The sequence below is a fragment of the Haliotis rufescens genome, unplaced genomic scaffold (genome assembly GCF_023055435.1).
Source record: "Haliotis rufescens isolate VD_foot unplaced genomic scaffold, xgHalRufe1.0.p SCAF_6, whole genome shotgun sequence".
NCBI classification, from domain to species: Eukaryota; Metazoa; Mollusca; class Gastropoda; order Lepetellida; family Haliotidae; genus Haliotis; species Haliotis rufescens.
In genome coordinates, this window is record NW_025964334.1 from 14,076,835 (window position 1) to 14,101,646 (window position 24,812).

The 24,812-nt window shown below is 39.8% G+C and overlaps 1 protein-coding gene across 2 annotated transcripts in view; it reads right to left on the bottom strand.

Annotated features, from left to right (window-relative positions):
• Positions 1 to 21,407, bottom strand: part of LOC124135447 (NADH-cytochrome b5 reductase 3-like) — a 35,810-nt gene extending 14,403 nt beyond the window's left edge. The window contains exons 1-2 of one of the 2 annotated variants that reach the window (XM_046500783.2): positions 21,327 to 21,407; positions 2,909 to 3,055 (exon numbers count right to left, since the gene is read on the bottom strand). In XM_046500783.2, coding sequence (XP_046356739.1) covers positions 2,909 to 3,055; positions 21,327 to 21,353 — 174 coding nt within the window. In that variant the 5' untranslated portion in view covers positions 21,354 to 21,407. Of the gene's footprint in view, positions 1 to 2,908; positions 3,056 to 17,997; positions 18,154 to 21,326 lie in introns of those variants that run through there. The other variant, XM_046500782.2, reaches the window with a different exon arrangement.
• Positions 21,408 to 24,812: the final 3,405 nt, after the last annotated feature.

A 24,812-nucleotide genomic window follows, 5' to 3' on the forward strand; every position in this document is an offset into this window, starting at 1 on the left:
GGGCTGAGACGAGTCCAAATTTACTTCCCGTGTACCCAACCCCTATTACCCAAACCTACCCGGATACCCGCTGTAGGTCTCAAGCGGTAGGTACAAACTGTCCCATTGAGAAAAGTTTGACCATAGCCCTGGCAAAATGTGTTTAGATAACGTATAAAACGATCTGGTGTATACACTGAAGTTGACTGAAGTTATATTTTTATTCAAACATATAAAAGTCAGAAGGAATGGACTTAGTAGTCAGAAAGAACATTAGTGACTTGTAGTTTAAACATACAGTTCTAGATAATTTTTTACTTTAAACAATATATCACATGACTAACCAGGGGTCCTGTGGTACTGTCGTATCCGGGTCCTACTCATTACCCAACCGAGTACCCGAGTTACCCGTTCCAGCCCTAGCGTGGTATATTTCATGACAAAACATTGTTCTATCATGACGTCATTTCTGGAGATTTGAATATGCAATGACACCGTAGATTGAATGACATTAATTTTGAGTGGGAAGTGTCTGGTGAGTTGATCCCATAGATGTAGCTGGGGTGCGCAGATTAACGCAATGGCCGAACAATCACATCCAAAGTGGGAGAGAAGGTACAGATAATCAATGGGATGATTATGAGAACATGCGGGAAATACGGACACAACCCACCTGTCCATACAATGTACTTGTCCGACATTGCCAAGGTCGTATTCTATTCAGGCAGTCATCATTAATAAAACAAGCATGAAATACTCATATCCCCCGCCAATATGACATGTCTGGTTGTGTGCAAGGCATTAGCCCTCCGGAAACGAGCACTAGCGCCATTTTCAGTCTAAGTGAAAGTCGATGCCATGGACCTCGTAAAATAAAATTTTTTTAAATCCCAAACTATCAAAAGGGTCCAGATCACCATTAGACCTTTCGATGTGCCAAGTTTGGTTAAGTTGTCTCTCATGGTTTTTGAGTTCTGCTCCGGAAACGAAACATGACGGATGGACGGACAGCACCCATTCGTATATCCAACGTCCACTTCGTGGCGGGGATTATTAAGGTATATGTGTTTAAAACTTGCACATTTTATCAACATCCTCAAACAGGCTGTACATAATGTTGATATCTCATAAAAAGAAAGAAATAATAGACACAAGGGCCGAGGGGTGGCCATGGTCTTAATGTAAATATGCATTACAGCTGAACCATTTTGACAACCCTGCATTGTTAATCCAAGGATAGATTAACAGTTGCAGAAACTAACATTTTTGGACCACTAGTCCTTATAATGATAATATATAGCAAAACCCTTAAAAATGGCAAATTTCTACTAGTCCTTATGATACAGCGTTAGAAATTGGCACTAGTCCTGAAGTCCTTGCCAAACTGCCCAATAGTTAAGGTATCATAAGGACCAGTAGAAATTTGCCATTTTTAAGGGTTTTGCTATATGTTATCATTATAAGGACTAGTGGATTAAAACTGTTAGTTTCTACGGCTGTGATACCTTAACTATTGGGCAGTTTGCCAAGGACTGCAGGACTAGTGCCAATTTCTAACTCCGGATTAATGTATCATATCCAGCTGGTCTACTGGTTAATGTAAAGAAACTAGATTTTGGGCAAAAACAACTGGTCATTCCGGATTTTCACTAGTCTCAGACAAGCGGACCAGTGGTGGTACATGTATTTGGTGTATGGTGAATCACAAACTAACTGAATGGTTAAAGGAAGTCAGATATTCTTCCATTCAAATAATTTTGTTGTTTTTGGTTGTGCTAAGCTACAGATGTCTACTATCATGTCTATCAGGGCTATTGTAAGGACGTTAATGCTGCATCATGGTAAGGCCATACTTTTTTAATTTTCTGTTTCACAGATTTATTCAAGCTTTTCCACACAAGGTCAGAAGAAACAAAAATAAGTGTCAATAAGAGCAAAAGTGAGCGTGGCTCACTAATACCCCCGACCCGCCTAGTGTGTCAGTAGTTTCAAATTAAATAATGGATAGGGTTAGGGTTTGAAAAATTCATAAAAAAAATGGAAAATTAATAAAAACATTTTTTTTCTTTTTCCTCCATATGACGCAGATTATATGTACTAAGTTTGAGATGAATCCACTAAATAGTTTAAGAGAAATCGCGCGGACAAAGCTTTCGGACAGACAGACGGAACCTTAGTATAACTATATACCCCCGATCTTTTAGGTCAGGGGTATAATTATTTATTTATTCATATGAAAGTCATTCTGCTGTGGAGTAAAAACTGCAGCTGTCTTCTTGAATCACTGATAGTGATGTAGACATGGAATTTATAGATAACATGTTTTATTGTACAAGACTAGAGGGTGTATATTACTAGCGGTAGATAACATGTTTTATTGTACAAGACTAGAGGGTGTATATTACTAGCGGGAAACATAAAAAAAAAAAAAATTGTTATGTTTAATTCATTTCTTAAACTGGGTGCTTTTCAGTAGGGGCATCAGGCTCGTGAAACGAAAAATAAAAAATGTGTGGCCTAAGGAACAATTCCACAAATTTTCCAGCTCATCAAGCATTTCCATAAGAAAAACGAACATTCAGAAAAGATATACCTGTACACTATTCAACGTAATAAGCGCCCCACTCTAAAAAGCACCCACGGTGATATTTGCTGTGACTTATTTATTTGCACATACTTTTCTTTTGTATTACTCCAGGTGCATAAACCTAGAAATTTATGATCTTTCAACTATCTCTTTTTTATTTTTTATTTCTAATTTTGAGAGCGCCCTGGGCGCTTATTACGTCAAATATGGTAGACCTCCATTACAAACAACAGTACCAAAATTAATAATGACATAACCATATTCCAACTGATAAATTATATTTCATTTCAACAGAATAATAACTTATGTAACGTCTGAAGACAAAGCTTTCAACACACTTACCTCCTTGTCCACAAGTTTGAAGGGGTACTTCACTGTGGGGTCCTGTAGAGTGACTGGAGACTTCTTCTTCTTATCTCCAAAAAGGAAGATCTTGGCGAGAATGGCGGTGACGGCAACGACGCCTATACCAATCAGCACTGGAACGCCCTGGCAAAGATATTCCATCCAGTCAGACATGCTGATCGGTGATTATACACAATATCTATCTGTTGTTTAACTTTCACTGTTTCTTTAATCAACAGTGAAACGAACCCACAATCACGTCACTTGTCCCACCACTGGTTTGCCCTGAAGCAAACTTGATGAAAAAAACTGACACACAAGCAGTCTGCGACTTTCGCCACTAGTCCGAAGCCTGCGTCTATAAAAGTGTGTTTGGTCTTGTAAGCTCAGCTAACAATAGTCCACATAATAACACAACTTTCCACTGGAAATGGTTCCAAAAGTAAGTTTGGGCTAGTAGTTGGAAACGTGTTTTCACAGGATGCACAAGTTAAGATGATTCCCAGCATATTCCTAATGGTAAAGTGACCGAGAGAATTGAAGCAAGCTTCAAGCTCTGCAGCCTCCAAACAAATTCTTCAATGATGACTCAAACACATAAAATTCACATGAACTGAGAGAGGCAGTATGCAACCATGTGATACTTGATACTGTCCTGTACTGTCACATCGCTAATCAACATTGGACACTCCTAATATTCAGGAACAAACGTCCCCTCAGACTTCACACTAACCTACCACAAACAACACAAATCTCCCCACTCATTAGTTAAGCAATGGAATTCACAACAAACCAACATCCACAAACAAAACAATTTTTTTCATCTGCAGGAGGAAGTTCTCTATCACTTCAACATCAACAGTCAAAATAGACTTCCAGTTGATCAGACTAGGTCACAAAAAGACACAAATTAAAAAAAATAGCACATTCTCGCTAATTAAGCTTCCCCAACAGATCTTTACAGCAACGCCCCCACAATTGTTGGAAATGTAAATACTTCCCTGCCTAGTTAAGCCATAGAATTTGAGTGGGCTCACTTAGATGTGCTTATGTTGTGCATATAGACATCACAAGAATTCCACACCCAAAGCAACCCCTCAGTACTGCATGCTTCACAGGCAATGAATGTTAACTAGTGTGTGATCACCCAACTGTGCTTAGATTGAATAGAAACTGGCACAACCCAAATTGATTTGCTGAGTTTTAGATTTATCTGGAGGCAAGTAGCCTTTCTCCAAGGCTTGACTGAAAGATAAGTCCATGGGTGTATAGTAATTCTATCTTCCTAATAGGCAAGTCTAGATATGAGGACAGTTCTAAGTCTCTCATAGGGACAGCATGTTATTATTTACATCCGGAACTTATGATTTAAACTAATAACTATTGCCATAGAGACTTGTGCAAGTCTAGGAGGCAAGTAGAATTCTATGTTTCTGGGAGGGGTGTTCTGATGTTATCACCATTCTAGGTTCTTCAGGTTAATTCCAACTACTGTTTCAACAATGTCTGATCAAACCTGATTTTTGTATCTGTCTTCTGTTAACTGTAAATTTATTTCAAGGTGACATATTTAATTTGGCTGCAAAATTCCATTGCCTTGTGTGTGGGATTGTCCCCTATCATATTTAGTCATGTAAAAATATCTCGTCTGCAGGGCTTGACATTCCTAGACAACAGACACTAGCCAAAGAATCTAGTTGGAATACAACTAACTTCATGAGCCAAGCCTTACAGTTGTTAGATAGGGTACTAATCAGCATCGTTCAAAGAGTGAGTGAGTGAGTGAGTGAGTGAGTGAGTATGATTTTACGCAGCTTTTAGCAATATTCCAGCAATATCACTGCGGGGGACACCAGAAATGGGCTTCACACATTGTACCCATGTTTGGAATCGAACCCGGGTCTTCGGCGTGACGAGCAAACGCTTTAACCACTAGGCTACCCGACCACCCTTATTATTTTAGATATTACTTACAAGACATAGTTGCAGCAGTACTGGTAGTCAGTATTATCAGATAAGTTGACAGAGTGAGTTGGTTTTAATGCCATTTTGAACCATACTCAGCATTAGAAACTAATATTTTTAGTATGGTAGTCCTTATAATGATAACATATAGCAAAACCCCTAAAAAGGGCTAATCTCTACTAGTCCTTATGATACCTTATCTATTGGGCAGTTTGGCAAGGACTATGGGACTAGAGTCAATTTCTAAGGCTGTTGGTCCAGTTAGATCACGTAATGTCAGCATGATGTGGGAGGAAGTCACTACAGTCGACAAATTTAACTCATGACTAATCAGCTGTTTCAGGCCTCGATTTCATCAAGATATTACAAAAAGTTGTTATCAGGTAAATGCACTGTCTCTAGCATGTCTAGTCAGGCCTCAAATTTGCGACTAAAACGGTCACCAATGCGACCCACATTTTAGTTGCCTACTGTTTAAAATTCAGAGGTAGCCAAATGACTACCTTGAAAAATATCTTGTGGTGACTAAATTCTATTTTTGCACATCTGTAGACACAAAAATAACTATCAGCTGATCTTGGAAAACACGTCTGCTAATAATTGTACTCTCAAATAATTCCTCCTAAAGTTGACAATGAACTGAAATACATAAATATTAATGTAATTAGTAGTTCATTTCAGTTGACAATGCTCAATGGATAAGCAAGGATATACCTATATAATCTAGTAACATAAATTGTATCATTGTTCAAGTCACAAGTAACAAAAATCAAATACAGTTTCCACTAATATACAATTCCATGACTAGTGCTACAACTTGCACATACTAAAATAGTTATGTGATAAAAGATAATTTCAAATACTTTTGGCCACCTACAATATTGGCTTGACTTCTTGATTTTAACACTGGCTACTTGGAAAAAAATACTTGTAGCCATATGGCTACTTGGTAAAAATTTCAACTTTGAGTCCTGCTAGTCTCGAAGAAATATAAAAGGGGTGGCCAGGATATCTACACCCACTAGCATTTGTCCAGTTGGCCAGTGTATTCGTCGGGCCCTGAGTCTGTGTACAGGGATATCATCCACAGTCAGGGCCTGAGTCTGTGTACAGGGACATCATCCACAGTCAGGGCCTGAGTCTGTGTACAGGGACATCATCCACAGTCAGGGCCTGAGTCTGTGTACAGGGACATCATCCACAGTCAGGGCCTGAGTCTGTGTACAGGGACATCATCCACAGTCAGGGCCTGAGTCTGTGTACAGGGACATCATCCACAGTCAGGGCCGGAGTCTGTGTACAGGGACATCATCCACAGTCAGGGCCTGAGTCTGTGTACAGGGACATCATCCACAGTCAGGGCCTGAGTCTGTGTACAGGGACATCATCCACAGTCAGGCCCTGAGTCTGTGTACAGGGATATCATCCACAGTCAGGCCCTGAGTCTGTGTACAGGGACATCATCCACAGTCAGGGCCGGAGTCTGTGTACAGGGACATCATCCACAGTCAGGGCCTGAGTCTGTGTACAGGGACATCATCCACAGTCAGGGCCTGAGTCTGTGTACAGGGACATCATCCACAGTCAGGCCCTGAGTCTGTGTACAGGGACATCATCCACAGTCAGGCCCTGAGTCTGTGTACAGGGACATCATCCACAGTCAGGGCCTGAGTCTGTGTACAGGGACATCATCCACAGTCAGGCCCTGAGTCTGTGTACAGGGACATCATCCACAGTCAGGGCCTGAGTCTGTGTACAGGGACATCATCCACAGTCAGGGCCGGAGTCTGTGTACAGGGACATCATCCACAGTCAGGCCCTGAGTCTGTGTACAGGGACATCATCCACAGTCAGGCCCTGAGTCTGTGTACAGGGACATCATCCACAGTCAGGGCCTGAGTCTGTGTACAGGGACATCATCCACAGTCAGGCCCTGAGTCTGTGTACAGGGACATCATCCACAGTCAGGGCCGGAGTCTGTGTACAGGGACATCATCCACAGTCAGGGCCGGAGTCTGTGTACAGGGACATCATCCACAGTCAGGGCCGGAGTCTGTGTACAGGGACATCATCCACAGCCAGGGCCTGCCCCTACTTCCAATGAGCACAGAGCACAGTGTCATACGGAGTGATACATCCCTGTGTACAAGCACCTGCCCACCACCTCTGGAGGGACATGGTCCATCTGTTGTTGTAAGTCAATATGTACACAAGAAATGTGGGCGCAAGTTCTGCCAACACACCTGTGCACCGACTTGATCAGGTGGTTCAGGAAATGATGTAGTTCAGTAGTCGATGCAATCACTGAGTCCCAAAATCTGAATAAATCAGGTTCTTACCTTGACCTACAAAACTAGGGGCCCAGAAGACACCATCACCCAATAATTAATTTCAAGGGTCCTGACATTGTCTTGTTTCTTGTTTAAAGCCATACTCAGCAATATTCCAGCTATATGAGGGCGGTCTGTAAATAATCAAGTCTGGACCAGACAATCCAGTGATTGACATCATGAGTATCGATTCACGTAATTGGGATACAATGACATGGATCAACCAAGTCAGCGAACCTGACCTCCCTATGCCGTTAGTCGCCTCTTATGACAAGCATAGTCGCCTTTTCAGGCAAGAATGGGTTCACGAGTCACCAAGTCTGACCGCCTGATCCACAGTGAGGCCTCTTATGATAGATTGCCGGGCAAAAGTTCTAACCCGGGGGCTCCATTCAAAACTCAGTGCATGAGTGGTGCAGGCTGGTATAAACTGGGTGTAAGTCACCATTAGCTTTCAACAAATGTTCTGTGCAGCTGTTTACCTATGTTATGACCAGCTATGTTTTACCATATGTCTTTCTCTTAAAACAAATCACAACATTATTAACTTCAAGTTTCAAATACGACATCCCGTATATCACTGTATACTGAAAAATTTCTGACACCTTGAATCAGGGGTTAAAATTTGAGGTCTGTGCCACCCAAAATCAGAAAAAAATAATTTCTGCTGAATATTGAATGAAGAGCATCTAATGCTACAAGTCCATTAAACCTCAGATCTGCATTGGGACCTACTAAAATAACACAATGCTTTGACGAAGTAACAGATCCCCATCTACAGCATTAGAAATCAGCACTAGTCCTACAGTCCTTGCCAAACTGCCCAATAGTAAAGGTATCACAAGGACTAGTAGAAATTTGTCATTTTTAAAGGTTTTCCAATGTTATCATAATAAGGACTAGTGGACTAAACATGTTAGTTTCTATGGCTGATCTACATGCAGCTTTAGAAATTGGCACTAGTCCTGTAGTCCTTACCAAACTGCCCAATAGTAAAGGTATCCTAAGGACTAGTAGAAATTGGCCCATTTTAAGGGTTTTGCTATATGTTATCATTATAAGGACAAGTGGACAAAACTGTTAGTTTCTAACCCTGACATGTATACAAAGAGGAATAGTGAAGGGTGCACATACCAGGAACAACATGGCTGTTGGATAGTGGCTGCAACTCAACTGGGTGTAACTACCACGGTGGTCACGGAGAATGTGGCAGTACAAGCAGCCTGAGTGTCTAGCTCACTTGACTGGCTGCTGGAATGTGGCTGACCTGTACCTAACCGTCCCAACAAACTAGCTGAACACCACTGACTGCATAGCTTCATACTAAATATATCCTTAAAGCGGGACAAGGCTTGACAAAAAGGCAGCCCCAGTACATTTGATTGAAGTCATTTAAACCCCACGTACTTGGCCAACTCAGTTTAGGATCTCATGGTCAATTACCCTAAGGCCACACATGTTTAATTTTTCGTTTCACAGGGCCACAGTCCTCTTAAATAGCTATTTAAATTACCGTATTTGACGTAATAAGCGCCCTGCTCTAATAAGTGCCCACAGCGATATTTGCTAATATATTGGCTAGTGAACAATCACAATTAGCACTCCTTCCTATTGATCAATGTACACAAGACTTATTTATTCGCGTAAAATACGCAGTCGTGTGTTATATGCATTCTTAATTATGGGCAATTAAATTCTGGAAAAATGTATCTGTCGCATATAAACATTTCAGTGTGTCAGCATAAACCACGAAATTTATCTTTCAACTCTCTTTTTCCCACCAAAATAATATTCTATTAAGAGCCCCCTATTTCTAATTTTGAGAGCGCCCTGGGCGCTTATTACGTTGAATACGGTATTTACATTTTTTATTTCGACCGACCTTGTTTGGAAAAACAGGAATAAATCTGTGAAACATAAAATATAATTAGTGTGGCCTAATTATATCGACGATGCAGTTAGCACTTTAGCCACTGAGTCTGAGTCTAAAATTCTGACCGGCCTGGTAAACTCAGTTGCGTAACTATACTTACATTTATGGATAAAGATGCTAAGAGCCAGGTTCAGGCTAGTTACATTGAGTGAGTGAGTGAGTGAGTATGGTTTTACGCCGCTTTTAGCAATATTCCAGCAATATCACAGCAGGGGACACCAGAAATGGGCTTCACAAATTGTACCCATGTCAGGAATCGAACCAGGGTCTTCGGCGTAACGAGCGAACGCTTTAACCACTAGGCTACCCGACCGCCCATCAGGCTAGTAGACTATATAGTTTGGGGTTATATATATAGTTATGAATATTTTTATTACCAATAATATAACACACTGCGTAATTACCCAGTAAATGTATTTCTTAATAGGTCGTTTTTTACTGATCGAGTGCTGGCATCACACACGATGAACTCAAAGTGAATGGATAACGCACAGAAAGGCGGCAACTCTCGCTTATTGTTAATTAGACATGCATATCGCTGTTGTGAGTTTGTGTGACATGTCACTAGGGCTGGCTATCGATACAGATCCTAGAGATCGATAATCGTTAACTAAATATTGACAATTATCGTTAAATATGGGAGAAGTATCTTTGAGCAAATATGCAAAAAAAAGAATCCTAAAGAAATCAACATATTTCACTCCACTGGTGAGTGGTGGCACATTTATTCAGGGATTACTTTGTGGACATTTGAGATAAAACAGAAACAGTTACTTTCCCTCTTCAGTAATTAACATGATTGACAATAACATGTCTGATTTGGTAAATCTAAACTTTATTCCATCACAATAGTTTATGTAAGGTATTATCAATGACACAATCTGCACATCGATAATCGTTAATATTTCTTCCCATCGATGATAATTCCGATTATCAATCTTTTTTGCCAGCCCTACATGTCACACACTTAGGGCAGCACACAAATACAAATAAGAAGTCACATGAAACAGCATTTCAAGCCAAATTAAATATCCACTTATTGGTGTAAAAATATCTAACATACTGGACCCTAGGGATTTAAACTATTATTGAATACCAAAAGAATTATCAATCTTTTTTGACAGCCCTACATGTCACACACTTAGGGCAGCAAACAGATACAAATAAGTAGTCACATGAAACAGCATTTCAAGCCAAATAAATATCCACTCATTGGTGTAAAAATATCTAACATACTGGACCCTAGGGAGTAAAACTATTATTGAATACCAAAAGAAAACTATCACTACCCAATATGAATAAATACCTTTGAGGAAATACTCAATGGTTATCTGGAGCACGTACAATGTCTCAATTGAAAACAGACACACCGTGGAACAGTTCCTCTAACACATAGAGCTGTAGAAATGTATTACCATATTTGACGTAATAAGCGCCCCGCTCTTATAAGTGCCCACAGCGATATTTCCTAATACATTGGCTAGTGAACAATCACAATTAGCACCCCTTCCGATTGATCAATCTACACAAGACTTATTTATTCGTGCATAATACGCACTCGTTTGTTATATGCACCCTTAATTATTGGCAATTAAATTCTGGAAAATTATTTCTGTCGTACATAAACATTTCAGGCTGTCAGCATAAACCACGAAATTTACGATCTTTCAACTCTTTCAATAATATTCTAATAAGAGCCCCCAATTTCTGATTTTGAGAGTGCCCTGGGCGCATATTATGTCGAATATGGTATACATGCAACTGGTTGATATCTGTTAATCAGTATACGGCCATGTGAAATTTAATTTCAGTCACCTGTTGAAGGGTGATGAGTTGGAGATACATCATGAGACTTCAATCACACTGTGCACTGAACGTCACATCTGGTTTCAGCAAAGACATGTAATTGTTTGATGAATGAATTGAGAATACCAATTGTCACACTCTTAAGCATATAAACAGTGTTAGAAATTGGCACTAGTCCTGTAGTCCTTACCAAACTGCCCAATAGTAAAGGTATCCTAAGGACGTGTAGAAATTGGCCCATTTTAAGGGTTTTGCTACATGTTATCATTATAAGGACTAGAGGACAAAAACTGTTAGTTTCTAACCCTGTATAAGTAGAGATGTAATGATACGATAATATCCCAATACTATGGGTGCGTTACGATTCGTATCTAGATCAAGTAAAGTATTAAAGAAGTTGTTATCCATAAACCGTGTCTACTTTGTCATCCGTCAACTTCTAAGTAACGCCTATCAAACAATTCACATGATCGAGTTCTTTTATATCATAACTTGATAAGATTCTTGCTGGTGAATCACAACCCTGAATCAATTTTTCTAAATATTCAAAGATCGAAGGTGGAATGTATATTGTAGGCCAGAAACAGGCTACAGGACACTGTGAATGTTATTCTATTTATTGCCAACCGTGAAATAAAAGAGAATCTATGAAGCTGATTGTTCAACAGTTTCATTTAGCATTTTAAATGGGTTATTATCATGATTATTCACATGATTTTACACCATATAACTTAAAATGTATCGTATGTATTGCCACACGATGTATTGTATGTAACATTTATAAAGAATACATTTAAGGTAAAAATTTATACTTTTTACTTTGTGTGCAATTGTCGACGATTCTTGTATCGAGAAGTAAAAAATTGCGATCCACCGATGCATTGGTGTATTGTCCCTCTACCAGTTGACACACAGATTTACTTCAAGTGTCAGTCATGTGATGAAAAGTACTCAGAAAAACAATGACTTGCATCCTATTTGACTTTTTCAGAGATCTTGGTCATCTCATTATGCATGCACATACATGTAAGGAAGAGAATTTATGGATGTCAACTTCTTTGTTATGAGGAACACAACGTTTCGGAGTAAGTATAAATGGCATTTAGAAGTGAAACACATAAGGAAGAGAATTCATGGATGTCAACTTCTTTGTTATGAGGAACACAACGTTTCGGAGTAAGTATAAATGGCATTTAGAAGTGAAACACATAAGGAAGAGAATTCATGGATGTCAACTTCTTTGTTATGAGGAACACAACGTTTCAGAGTAAGTATAAATGGCATTTAGAAGTGAAACACATAAGGAAGAGAATTCATGGATGTCAACTTCTTTGTTATGAGGGACACAACGTTTCGGAGTAAGTATAAATGGCATTTAGAAGTGAAACACATAAGGAAGAGAATTTATGGATGTCAACTTCTTTGTTATGAGGGACACAACGTTTCGGAGTAAGTATAAATGGCATTTAGAAGTGAAACACATAAGGAAGAGAATTTATGGATGTCAACTTCTTTGTTATGAGGGACACAACGTTTCGGAGTAAGTATATACTATATACTCTGAAATGTGTTCCTCATAAAAAAGAAGTTGACATCCATGAATTCTCTTCCTTATGTGTTTCACTTCTAAATGCCATTCAAAGACCACATAGATGTTGTAGCATAATGTTCCAAATGGCTGTGCACTTCAGTTGAAATGTCTTGTGAAAATTCAACAAATAACATATACACCTTTCTATGTTATGGACACATGTTAAATTTTTTCATTGTCACATTGTTGCAATAACCATGGTAACCCAGCATCCTGTGTCTATCACTAAGGTGTTACATCCCCCAAGACAGGAAATATCCCCCAAGACAGGAAATATGAAGTACGTATTCCCCAGGTGAGATACACAGGCTTGACGCTGCTCCAGTGGGTGGAGCTTAACATGACACTGATGGAATGATCTCCCTTGTATCATACAGGAACTACTTTCAGCTGTACTGTGACACGACATGTTCACACAAACTGCAACACCGACAGACAACATCGCCAGATTCTAAGTGACCCTTCTGCTATTAAATATGACATTTACTTGTCAACAAAATTGAGAGTGAGTGAGTGAGTGAGTTTGGTTTTACGCCGCTTTTAGCAATATTCCAGCAATATCACGGCGGGGGACACCAGAAATGGGCTTCACACATTGTACCCATGTCGGGATTCGAACCCGGGTCTTCGGCGTGACGAGCGAACGCCTTAACCACTAGGCTACCCGACCGCCCCAACAAAATTGAGAACTCAGCATGGTTAAGAGTTGTAATGGCTTTCCACTGTACGACACAAAGAATATAGAATGTGCTGTGAATAACTATGACACATTGACAGTGGTATGTACTATATGTTTGTTTGCTTTTTGTTTGTTGCTTTACGCGGCACTCAGTAATATTCCATACAGTTGGCTGTAAATGATTGAGACATGACCAGACAGTCCAGTGATTGACATCATGAGCATCGATCCACACAAAAGGGATACGATGACTGTGGCATATGCATTATGGGACATGTGGACTGTGGTTTGCACTATGGGACATGTGGACTGTGGTATGCATTATGCGACATGTGGACTGTGGTATGCACTATGGGACATGTGGACTGTGGTATGCACTATGGGACACGTGGACTGTGGTATGCACTATGGGACATGTGGACTGTGGTTTGCATTATGCGACATGTGGACTGTGGTATGCACTATGGGACATGTGGACTGTGGTATGCACTATGGGACATGTGGACTGTGGTATGCACTATGGGACACGTGGACTGTGGTATGCACTATGGGACATGTGGACTGGGGTTTGCACTATGGGACACGTGGACTGTTGTATGCACTATGGGACATGTGGACTGTGGTATGCACTATGGGACACGTGGACTGTGGTATGCACTATGGGACATGTGGACTGTGGTTTGCACTATGGGACATGTGGACTGTGGTTTGCATTATGCGACATGTGGACTGTGGTATGCACTATGGGACATGTGGACTGTGGTATGCACTATGGGACATGTGGACTGTGGTATGCATTATGGGACATGTGGACTGTGGTATGCACTATGGGACATGTGGACTGTGGTTTGCATTATGGGACATGTGGACTGTTGTATGCACTATGGGACACGTGGACTGTGGTATGCACTATGGGACATGTGGACTGTGGTATGCACTATGGGACATGTGGACTGTGGTATGCATTATGGGACATGTGGACTGTGGTATGCACTATGGGACACGTGGACTGTGGTATGCACTATGGGACATGTGGACTGTGGTTTGCACTATGGGACATGTGGACTGTGGTATGCACTATGGGACACGTGGACTGTGGTATGCACTATGGGACATGTGGACTGTGCTTTGCACTATGGGACATGTGGACTGGGGTTTGCACTAAGAGACATGTGGACTGTGGCATGCACTATGGGACATGTGGACTGGGGTTTGCACTAAGAGACATGTGGACTGTGATATGCACTATGGGACATGTGGACTGTGGTATGTGAAATGAATCACAGCTTGACATACACTACAAATAATCAATTGTGTCTAAAATTTCTGTCGTCATATAAACGTGATATTCAGCTGTTACCTTTTAGGTTCAAATAACACAGCTGCCTGGCAGTGATTATTTTCTTTCACAACGGGTCCTATTTTGTCCTCCCAGAACAATAAGTGTAGAACTCATAGACAGAATTCTGACTTTAATCTAACTCTGACTCAAATGCATTTTCAAAATGTCGCAGTGACAGAATCGGGCATAGTTATGACCTTGACAAGATGGAGGTACACATACTATTTCTGAGTCTGCTTGTCCTGCAAGCATTATGCTAACTGCAATCATCTCAGCAGTTACTGGTGAATACACTGCAGTGATTAGCCTTGCTCCAAGGCTATACTGAAAGATAAGTCCATGGATGTGTAGAAATTCTATCCTCTTAATAGGCAAGTCTAGATATGTGGACAGGCCTCCAGTCTCTTTTAAGGACAACTTGTTCTTTTTTACATAATCTAGAAATTATGATTGAAACTGATAATTATTGCCTAGACTTAGATTTGTGCAACTCAAAGGACTCCAGTCTCTTATAGGGACATCTGTTAACTTACATAATCTAGAAATTATGATTTAAACTAATAAAATATTGCTCTTAGAGACTTGTGCAAGTCTATACAGTGATGTAAGTGGGCTACCCCTATTTCAGCTGTGAACAGCTAACTGTCAGTTATCACTGTGATGCAGGCAGTGGAGTCATGGGTGAGTGAGTGAGTGAGTGAGTGAGTGAGTGAGTGAGTGAGTGAGTGAGTGAGTGAGTGAGTGAGTGAGTGAGTGAGTGAGTGAGTGAGTTTGGTTTAATGACGCTTTTAACATTATTCCAGTTATATCACGGCGTGTCAGCCTAATGTGGGAGGAAAGCCCGAAGTGATGCAGGTCTCGGACTAGGGATGGCGTATTGACACATAAATCGTATTGCAATATATCACAATATGAAGAGCAGTATTGCCATACACATTGCGATACATTTTGTTTGTTTGCTGTTTAATGCGGCACTTAGCAATATGACGGCAGTCTGTAAAATAATTGAGTCTGGACCAGACAAACCAGCGATTGACATCACAAGTATCGCAATACATATTAGGGACAAAAATTGCAAATATTAGTACTGTTCAAATGGTAATTCTTCATTCAATAATCCAGACTTCAGATTGCAAGATGGGTAGCATGGATAAACAAGACTATCTATTATGTCATCAATATGGAATATTAATGTAAACAGTGTGAAGCGTGTGCTGTTTACATGGTTTAGATAGGAACCCAGTCCATCCAAATGACTCAAGACACTAAATATAATTTATATAATTATAGTTTAATTCTCCTGGGACTGTATCAGAAAATATTGATACGAAGGTTTGTATTGCGATATGTGTATTACTGATGGACATATTGCAATATATCCGTATACCAGTTATATTGCAGTCCTAGTGAGGTCATCTAACAGATGCATCCTAAACTTGTCAGCATATTGACAGGATTAACCTCTTTGGTAACGTGGACAAGGCATCTGGATCAGATGATCCCTGGTTCGAATCCCATTCTATGGCATCTACAACTGTGTGTCAGTAACCAAGGTAACTCGGTATGCAGGAGAACAGACCAATTGTCTGTTGTTCAATCCCGCACTCAGCAGTATTCCAGCTGCATGAAAGTGGGCTGTAAATAATTGAGTCTGGACCAGATAATCCAGTGATTGATATTACACACCACCTACAAAGTTATACACAATGTAACATAGAAACCGAACACCTAGTGCTACTGTATTGGCTATGTATCAATATGTTGCATCACAATGGGTCCATGCAGAGGACTTGATTTTGACAATCACCATGTGTCACCCTGATGATATCAAAGCAACATCTGATCTTGTATCCTGTTTGTGGGTCTAGACTATCAAAGGACAGGTGACTCTCAGATTTGATCTATCTTCAGTGAGTGTGTCAGACCAATCTAGTTTTCAATGAACTGACTCAATATTTACAAATAATTTACAGGGATGCAACATACCGTACTTGACGTAATAAATGCCTGCGCTAATCAGCTTATAAGTGCCAATGGTGATATTTGCTAATATATTGGCTAGTGAACAATCCCAATTAGCACACCTTCGGATTGATCAATGTACACAAGACTTATTTATTCACGTATAATATGCACCCTTAATTATGAGCAATTAATTTCTGGAAAATGCATCTGGTGTGTATGATACCACGGACCTATATAACCAAGTCTGTGATGATACACACATACTTTTCTTTTGTATCATTTCAGGCATAAACTACAAAATTTACGATCTTTCAACTCTAATATTCTCACCAAAATTATATTCTAATAAGAGCCCATTATTTCTAATTTTGAGAGTGCCCTGGGCGCTTATTACGTCAAATACAATACCTGAAACATTTACTAGTCTGAATAGTGATTAGAAATATGGCCCCCCCACTTCCTTCCTACACAGGGATAGACACTGCCACTACTGCGTAAGCTCAAGACTTGTAAAACTTTTAGAGGGACAAGTTGTTTTTATCCAAAATCTAGTTATTTTACATAAACTACAAGTCCAAATTGAGCGGTGGACTCATTGGATATGAACAATACCCCTACACACCCACACACAACAAAGTCCGAAACATTAACCTTTAAAGTTTGGGATTTGGGAGATCTTTAACATTAAGAATATGAAATTCTACCTGCTTTTGAGATACCTTTTAACATTATAGACAAACTGACTAGGCTAGAGCAAATTTCCATACCTGTGTCATATATATATAAGTTCATGGGTATATGAGCTCAATACAAAAGTTGCTTATTCTGAATTTACATTCATTTAGTGTTCGCAGACATAATCAAATATAGCAACAGGCTACCTCTGAGCTCAGGTATCAATTCAATACAATATCCACCATAAGTGTCCGAAATAACTGCCCGACTGCCTGCCCGTGGCTGGTAACTTTTCTGTTGGGCTGCATGAAATTGTGCTCCACCTGCCTGACTGTCTGGCAAATAATTGTCAGACTACTTACATATTCAATTTTATTATACTCCCTGAAGATTCTCAAGTAATTGTTTGCATTATTTTACCTGAATCAAGATGCAATTTGTCTCTTATGTTTTGTGATTTTTCAATATTTATAATGTCTAAATGCAGGCAGGTAACTTGGAAGATGGGCAGGCAACATTTATGAGTCACCCGTCTTGTTGGGTTTCAAAATTATTTCAAACACTGTCGACCATACATCTTACTGAAGTCTATGTCAAGATGGCAAAATGCAGGTTCATAGTGGGGTGACATTGAGGTTGACAAGGTCAGACAACCCCACTATCAATCATTGCACATGTCAGAATAAATGATCATGATCAAGCCAGGCAGACAGTAAGGAACATGTGCATCTCAATCTTGAAGATTCAACACCATACAAAAGCAGACTTAAAATTCCCAGGCATTCAGTCAGTGAACTTACAATGACCACGGATCTGTTAAACCCTGTCATGATAATGTGCAACTGTTGCTGGGCTGGAGATGTATTTCTTGAAGGTTATTCCTGTGCAGTCCACTCATTCAGCAGCCATTGCCAGCACACTATAGGTCACGTGACCAGCCTAATGAAAAGCTATTTTTAGATGAGGAAACACCTGAGGCCAGTTTAGGGTTGTAAATTGCTTGGATGAAGTGTCTCATAAGTGATGTTGTCTGCATAGCATTCCTAGTTGGACTATTTTTAAAATATGCCTCCTGAAGCTTAATATTTTCAATTAACATGTTTGTCCCTGTCATGATGTAGTCTCTAGTTGCACAAATAAAAACTTCAAGATCTGTAAATTTGGCAGATCCTAAACTGGGAAGATGTAGACCCTTCTTCATCATCATCATCATCATCATCATCATCATCACTTCTATATGACATACAACTCACCACAAGAATCTGAAGTTCTGACTAAAACTTATTACCTTTTCAAAAACAAACAACCCTCTCCATATATAGAAATACCTGTTGTTTGTATTTATAGGTTGTGAAATAGGGTTTCTAGTGACCTGCATGTGTATGTGCATGTGTGTGCTTGCTTGTACTAGTCCAGACTAATGCCAATTTTATAGTGCTTTCCACCAATCAAATTATTCGAGCCTATCCCAGATCACCATGACCATGTAGGACTACAAAAGGGTATTATGCACAACAGACCACACAGCTGTGCATTGCAGTGCAGACCCTGGCGACCTCCTTCCTTAGTGTTCAGTGGGAGTGACATATTAAAAGCAAAATCAATAAATTCATGTGAAGCAATGGCCTGTGTAAACTAAGTGTCTAATGATAGTTTATTCAACTTCTTATGCTAAGTGATGTGTACAAAACCTGTAGGGACTGAAGAAGCCTAAGAAACTAGCAGCCTTAAAACTTTAGGTCCTGCATCCTTGAGGTTTGCTGACATACTGTGGACCATAAATTTCTTAAACTTTTAACATTTGGGTTATTATGACATGGACTCCTTGACTTTCATATTTAACTTCACAGATTACAGGAATTACAGTCAGTCCCCTTGGCAGGCAATTATTTAGCATTTCTTAAATTTAGTATTTTAACATTGTTTTCAATGAAACAATGTAAAACAGCACAGGGTGAAACGATACATCTGTGCACTGGTGCATCATGAGTCTTCATGCAGCGATACGATACTCAATTATTATTTTTTCTGCAGCGATACAAGGATGACAATAAAACACCTGCCAACCCTTTGCAGCAGAAACATTTGAGACAATCTTTATTGGAGTGTAACGATTAAGAATGTATCTCAGCATTGCACCTGTACACCTGCTGACATGATACACAATACATCTCACCATGAGTCAGTTCATAACTTCATATGTCAATAATGTATAGATTTTCAGTACTGTTTATGACGTTTTGCAATAACTGCCCTTGCTTGTGTTATCTTACCTCCATCATGAAACAAGATGATAAATCTGTTTGCATAATACTTTTAAAACGAGCCTCGCTTATATCGTCATGTGAGTAAATGAGTGAGTGAGTATGGTGTTACGCCACTTTAAGCACTATTCCAGCAATATCATGCCTGGGACACCAGAAATGGGCTTCACACATTGTACCCATGTGGGGAATCGAGCCTGGGTCTTTGGCGTGATGAGCGAACGCTTTAACCACTAGGCTACCCCTCATGTGAGTAAGACGTAAACTGGTAGAGAGCGGGAACCTCTGTTTACCTTGGCAAAACTGCAGATCATGCAAAAAATAAAACAAAATAAGTATTGTGATATCATATGTATCAACATTTAGGTGTATCATGACACCCCTAAAAACACAACAATCCTATGTGATAACAGAATACATGTATATTATAATATTGTCTTGTTTTAGTGCTATAAATTAAGTGAGTGAGTGAGTGAGTGAGTTGGGTTTAACGCCGCTTTTAACAGTATTCCAGTTATATCGCGGCGTGTCAGCTTAATGTGGGAGGAAAGCCCGAAGTGATGCAGGTCTCAGACGTTTACCACTTCGGTGAAACCCACGAGCACGGGTATGGTGCTGACAAACCTAGAAACATAATCGGGGCGAACCGGGATTCGAACCCACAATCATAGGTTTCTGGCGTGCCCAAGGGACGCAACTCTGCACAGCGAATCGCGGCGCCTTAGACGACTGGGCCACCCGTGCCCCCGCTATAAATTAAGCTGAATCATAACTTTTGTAAACTTTGTTGTTTGACGCTGCAATATTACCATGATTACAGCTATATGAAGGCAGTCTGTAAATAATCCAGTGATTGACATTGAGCTACGCAATTGGGATACGATGACATGCATCCACCAAGTAAGCTTGACAACCCAATCCTGTTCGTCAGTCAGTACGAGAAGCATGGTTTGCTGAAGACCAGTTCTAACCTGGATCTTTCGTAACCATACGGATCATTGATGGATAAATTAGTTTCCATCCTCGGCCGAAATAATGCACCCACAGTGAGAAGGATGTTTTGATAATAAATAACACTCCCCAGTGTATTCCCCGATTTGGTTGCAGAATTTACAAAATTTTACCGCTAAGTTTTATTTTAGGGTTCTCTCTGCACTGGGGCAGGTCATAGAGGAGTGACTAATAATACTTGACAATGCTTAAATATCTTTATCTCAATGAATCTATACAGACACCTCAAATATTCAAAGCCATCAAACCAATTCAAACTATCAAGGATTCCAAAAGAATTAACATTAAATAGAACTATTTTTTCTACAAATCTAATTTGTTCTTGTTTCTTATAAATTTATAAAACACATTTTTTTATGCTTAACGTTGCACTGTTGACACAGAACAAGTCTTTTTCAACCACCTCACGCCAAATCAATGGTGCCAACAGGTTTTTTTCGAAATTGGAAACACGGAAAAATTAAATATATTGAAAATTGATATGATCATTGAACGGTATTCAAATTAATGCACATATTATTCTTTTTATATAAATGTTGAATAAAATCGATTTATTACACCCGTAGGATAATTGAAAGATTATTACATTGTAGCACATATTTCTCATATATCGGAGTACAATCAGTGAATCACACGACTATCTTATTGGCCAAATAGCTCGCCAGATCGACAACGAAGTACAGAGTTCATCTATCGTGAGAACTTTGCAACAACAAAAAAAGAAGAATTATCATAGCTAATGAAATGTGACAACCGGTCCTACAAATGTCAGACACAGAACCAATACTGGCAATACAAGTCCGCATGCATTTCGTGTGCGGCGGAAGATAATATTCAGAAAATATCGGACCTACCAATAACTCGCTGCTGTCTGACGCCATGTTTGCGATTAAAATGTTCTCCAAACGTAGAAGAGCGACGCAAAGGGCATTTCAAAATCGATAGAAATTGAAGGCGGGAAAATTCGAATGAGCTATTTTGCCATGTGTGATGAATGTAATAAACACTTACATGGCGCCATGCTGTATACCCGCGCGGTGCAGCTCATCAGCTGTGGAGAGACTAGAACGGCATTCATGACTAGGTTCAGCGATCTGGTGTCCCTTTCAAATATCTTACACACCAAAATCACACTGGACGTTGTCTAATATTGTTCCAGCCGTTCCATATGAATCTTCGTCCACAATGTGTTTGTTTATATACACCTTCTAAATTAAGTTAGAAAACAAACACGGTGTTTTTTTAGCAAGATCTTTAATCAAACTTGTTAATTAGGTCTGACAATGCATTAATTGACTTTGGCTTGCATGTGCAGGTAGGTTTGGTTAATTACGCATTTAATTATTATAGGAGGGGGGAGGAGTGAGTGAGTGAGTTTGGTTTAATGCCGCTTTTAACAGTTTTCCAGTTATATCACGGCGTGTCAGCTTAATGTGGGAGGAAAGCCCGAAATGAAGCAGGTCTCAGACGTTTACCACTTCGTTGAAACCCACGAGCACGGGTATGGTGCTGACAAACCTAGAAACATAATCGTCCCCAGGGCGAACCGGGATTCGAACCCACAATCATAGGTTTCTGGCGTGCCAAGGGACGCAACTCTGCACAGCGAATCGCGGCGCCTTAGAGGTGTGTGTGTGTGTGTGTGTGGGGGGGGGGGGGGGGGGGGGGGGGGGGGGGGGAGCTAGGAGGGATTGGGACTGTAAAAAATAGAACTGTCAGAGTTTCAGCCCCTAGCTCCCCATAGTTGTCATACATTTAGCGACCCCCTCTTTCTCTGTAATGTTTCTCCCTTCTCCCATATTTAAATGTTGTCAAGGTTTTTTATTTCAATTAGTTTGGATATGGGGAAATCAAAACATGATAGTATATTCAGAAAGTAAACATGAAACACAGAATATGCTTTAATAACATCACAAAACTATGGCCATACACGGATGTGAAATTAATTACTTTCGTTCATAATATATACTACCTAGTTAATTAAAACTCATTAAGCGATATAGGTCTTACAATCACACATCCATCTACAACTTAAAATAGGTAATCACTTCTACAAACATACTAACTGGTTTGTTTTGTTAACGTTAAGGTGATTAGCCTCCAGTGATAAGGACAATATATGCACATATCTAGAAGCCCCCCATGAACATTTTGGTCTTTGAACAGCGACCCATGCTTGTCGTAATAGGCGACTAACGGGATTGGGTGGTCAGGCTCGCTGACTTGGTTAACGCATGTCATCGTATCCCAACTGCGTTGTAACGGGATCGGGTGGTCAGGCTCGCTGACTTGGTTGATGCATGTCACCGATCCCAATTGCGTGCATCGATGCAGATGTTGTCAATCACTGGATTGTCTGGTCCAGACTCGATTATTTACAGACCGCCGTCATATAGCTTGAATATTGCCGAGTGCGGCGTTAAACAACAACCAAGCTGCGTAGATCGATGCTCATGATGTCAATTACGGTAATATCTGGTCCAGATTATTTACAGACCACAGTCATATATAGCTGGACTATTGCTGAGTGCGGCATTAAACACAAAACACAGCCATATTGTTTTATGTGTTTCTCATCTCCATCCTCATCCAGCAAGAGAGCGGGTAGGCGAAAAGATCCCCAAACAATCTGTTTTTTCACAAATTGTATAACTTATTTGAAGACATTTTAAAGTTTAAAACACTTAGTACCGGTCTTTAAATTAATTTATGGCCTAGATCGAATGGTTTTGTTTCGGAAACGAATTTATAATATTTTAATATAGCTAAGAAAGATCAAGCTGATCGGTTTTTTTAATGAGTGCGCAATGGTAGGAGTACTTGTTTTATCACATCGAGGCATAAATTTCCGCAGCGGCGGGGACAACTGAGGTAAGAAAACTTGTTATCATTTCACATCGGAAGGAAAATTCAGGGACGTGGGAGATGGCAAACACAGAAAAATGACGGAAAACCTAAAACTGTTATTTGATTTCTAAACACACATGATCATTTCCTTTATTTATACACACACCCCCATTTGTCACACCCCATCAACAAATGGTGAGGTTGGGGTTTCGACGGGAGGGGTGAGATATTTTCTTGGACTTTATCATTATTAAGTATATATGTTGCTGGCCCCCAAACCCCAAACCACTATAAGGAATGACTAGTCCCCCTTATTAGTGTTGAAATTTATATTAAAAAATATTTAAAAAAATAGAACTGACAATTTGGCCGACAATGCCACCACCTCCCAACATTCGCTTATAAATTATTCATAACTTTTTGATAGGCATTTAGAAGTTGGAGTACTAAGTAAAGATAAGAATTTATGGATGAACAACTTCTTTATTACAATTAAGAGCGACGTTTCAGTGTATATTCTAACACCTTTATCAAGCAAGTGATTTATAGAGTGTGGTTGACAAGAATATGTACAAGTAGGAGGAAATGTTTATACAGTAGAGTAGGTATTGTTATACTGGAGTAGAGAAGCCTGTTATGTACACACAAGGGTAGTGATGACAATCATCGGTGAAGTCAGTAACATAAACAAAGGATGAAGCCAGTAATATAAACAATAGGATTATGGCTGATCCACAATCATTATGGCTGATCCCATAAACCTACTCTACTGTATAAACATTGCCTCCTACTTGTACATATACTTGTCAACCACACTCTGTATATCACTTGCTTGAACCGAAACGTCGCTCTTAATTGTAATAAAGAAGTTGTTCATCCATAAATTCTTATCCTTACAGGGGCGGTCGGGTAGCCTAGTGGTTAAAGCTAGCGTTAGCCCGTCACGCCCGAAGACCCGGGTTCGATTCCCGACATGGGTACAATGAATGCAGCCCTTTTCTGGTGTCCCCCGCCGTGATATTGCTGGAATATTGCTAAAAGCGGCGTAAAACCATACTCACTCACATATCCTTACATATATTTATACTCAGGCCGCATTTTAAGTTAATCTCACACACACCCCACTCAATCACTGTGATCAAGGTGATATATAGCTGTAATATTGCTGATTGCGGCGCCAAAAAACATTCACCCACTCTAGTAATTTCACTCTGCACATTTATAGTGATAGTTATCTAAGTCCCCGTGATACCAGTATCGTTTTGATTCCTTTCAAAAAAATAAATAAAAAGGGATAGCAGCTCCAGATCTATATTCCTCAATCTTTCATTGTTAATTTGTATTCATTATGGTTGGACTAGTAACAACATATTCTCATACATGTGTTTCACGTGATACACACATTCTATCGCATTGGTTGTCTCTTAAGGACAAGGAAGCTTCGGAGTGTGACGTATACATGTATACATACATGTGTGCATGCAGTAAAATCC